The sequence below is a fragment of the Oncorhynchus gorbuscha genome, linkage group LG13, assembly GCF_021184085.1.
Source record: "Oncorhynchus gorbuscha isolate QuinsamMale2020 ecotype Even-year linkage group LG13, OgorEven_v1.0, whole genome shotgun sequence".
Classification (NCBI taxonomy): Eukaryota; Metazoa; Chordata; class Actinopteri; order Salmoniformes; family Salmonidae; genus Oncorhynchus; species Oncorhynchus gorbuscha.
Window position 1 is genome coordinate 39,379,601 of NC_060185.1, and position 1,643 is coordinate 39,381,243.

Below are 1,643 nucleotides of genomic sequence, written 5' to 3' on the forward strand. Positions count from 1 at the left end.
ACCCACGGACTCTGCTGTGCAAGGTATATGTAGCCCTGGTAATAATCGATTCCTGGAGCGCGTCCTTTATTTGCCCATTAGTCCAGGAGACGTTGATGCCTTAGTAATGGCACACAGGCTAAGGCTTGGGTAAAGAGACAAGGCTTTAACAAACAGCGATACAAGCATTCAGTCATTTTAAAGCCGGGTCCATCTCTGGATGTATCAGTCTTTACGCAGTGTGGCATGAGAGCTCATGCTGGATATCACTGAAGACAAGCTTGGGTAAACTCAAACAAACAATTGTAAAGCTTTTCAAAAACGTATCTTTAGGCACACGGAAGATGCGCCCAGGTGAAAGAGGCTCTCCAATGGAGACCTGAGGGAGGAGACGAGAGATGAGTTGACTTCAAAAGACATCCAGGTGACCTATGTGGCTGTGACAATATGAATGGGAACAATAACTTCACCTTGTGTCCGATCTCGGACTCTTATAAAAGGATCCTGCTCCCACTGACCTACAGCCTGGTGTTTGTTCTGGGTCTGACCCTAAATGGAGCACTGCTGTGGGTGGTGTGCTTCCGGACCCGGACCTGGAGCTGCTCTGTCATCTACCTGACCAACTTGGCCGTGGCTGACCTGCTGTACGTGCTGTCCTTGCCGCTGCTCATTGTCAGCTATGCCATGGATGACGTATGGCCCTTCGGTGACATAATCTGCAAAGTCGTCAGATTCTTCTTCTGTACGAACCTCCACTGCAGCATGATGTTCCTCATGTGCATCAGCGTGCACCGGTTCCTCGGTGTGTGCTACCCGATTACTGCACTCCGGTTCAGGACCAAAAACCTGGCTGTTTTGATGTCTGGCTCGGTTTGGGTCCTGGTGATGCTGGAGATATCACCAACCCTTTTGTTTGCCCACACCGGGTTCATCAACAACATGACGGTGTGCTATGAAATGACCAACCCTGGCCAGTTGTACACTTACTTTCCTTACGACATGTTTCTGGACGTGGTTGGATTTCTGGTCCCTTTCATGATTATTATAATCTGTTACTGCTCAATGATGAGAGTGCTCTACCGGGCTGGAAGGGACAACTCACAGGAAGGGACAGAGAATCTAAACAAGTCCATACGCACCATTCTGGCGGTGTGCTTGATGTTCGTGCTGTGTTTTGTGCCTTATCACATTGCGCGGATAGTGTGCCTGTTCATACGCGTCTATGTGTCCAGTGACTGTAGAGTCATCAACTTGGTGATGATCGGCTATAAGATATGGAAACCCCTGGTCAGCTTCAACAGCTGCGCAAACCCACTGCTGTACTTCCTGGGTTCAGACAGGCAACGGAAGCAGCTCTGGGCCCAGTTATTTAGGAGTAAGATGGTCCATCCCGTGGTGTGCACAGTACAGCCAGATATAGTACCCGCCGTGTCTGGTACTGCCAGAAATCAGTGACTGATTCCTTTTTCTCTGCAAATCAGAATTCTTATTTGATTTTAGTAGGTGAATGGCCCATTTTGTTCTAAGCCTTTTGGCACAGAATTACCCATTTGGTCAGGCAGCCCTGACAAGAGGTTAAAAGACTGATTCACTGATGTGTTCTTAAGGGCCTTTGTCCCCTATTCTGGAAATAACACACAGCACATCTCTCTCAGATAGTTTTT

The 1,643-nt window shown here is 48.3% G+C and overlaps 1 protein-coding gene across 1 annotated transcript; it reads left to right on the forward strand.

Moving 5' to 3' along the window:
• Window positions 1-426: 426 nt before the first annotated feature.
• LOC123992308 (P2Y purinoceptor 3-like) lies at window positions 427-1,434 on the forward strand. The gene has a single exon (XM_046293466.1). The coding sequence runs from the start codon at window positions 427-429 to the stop codon at window positions 1,432-1,434; it is 1,008 nt and encodes a 335-aa protein (XP_046149422.1).
• Window positions 1,435-1,643: the final 209 nt, after the last annotated feature.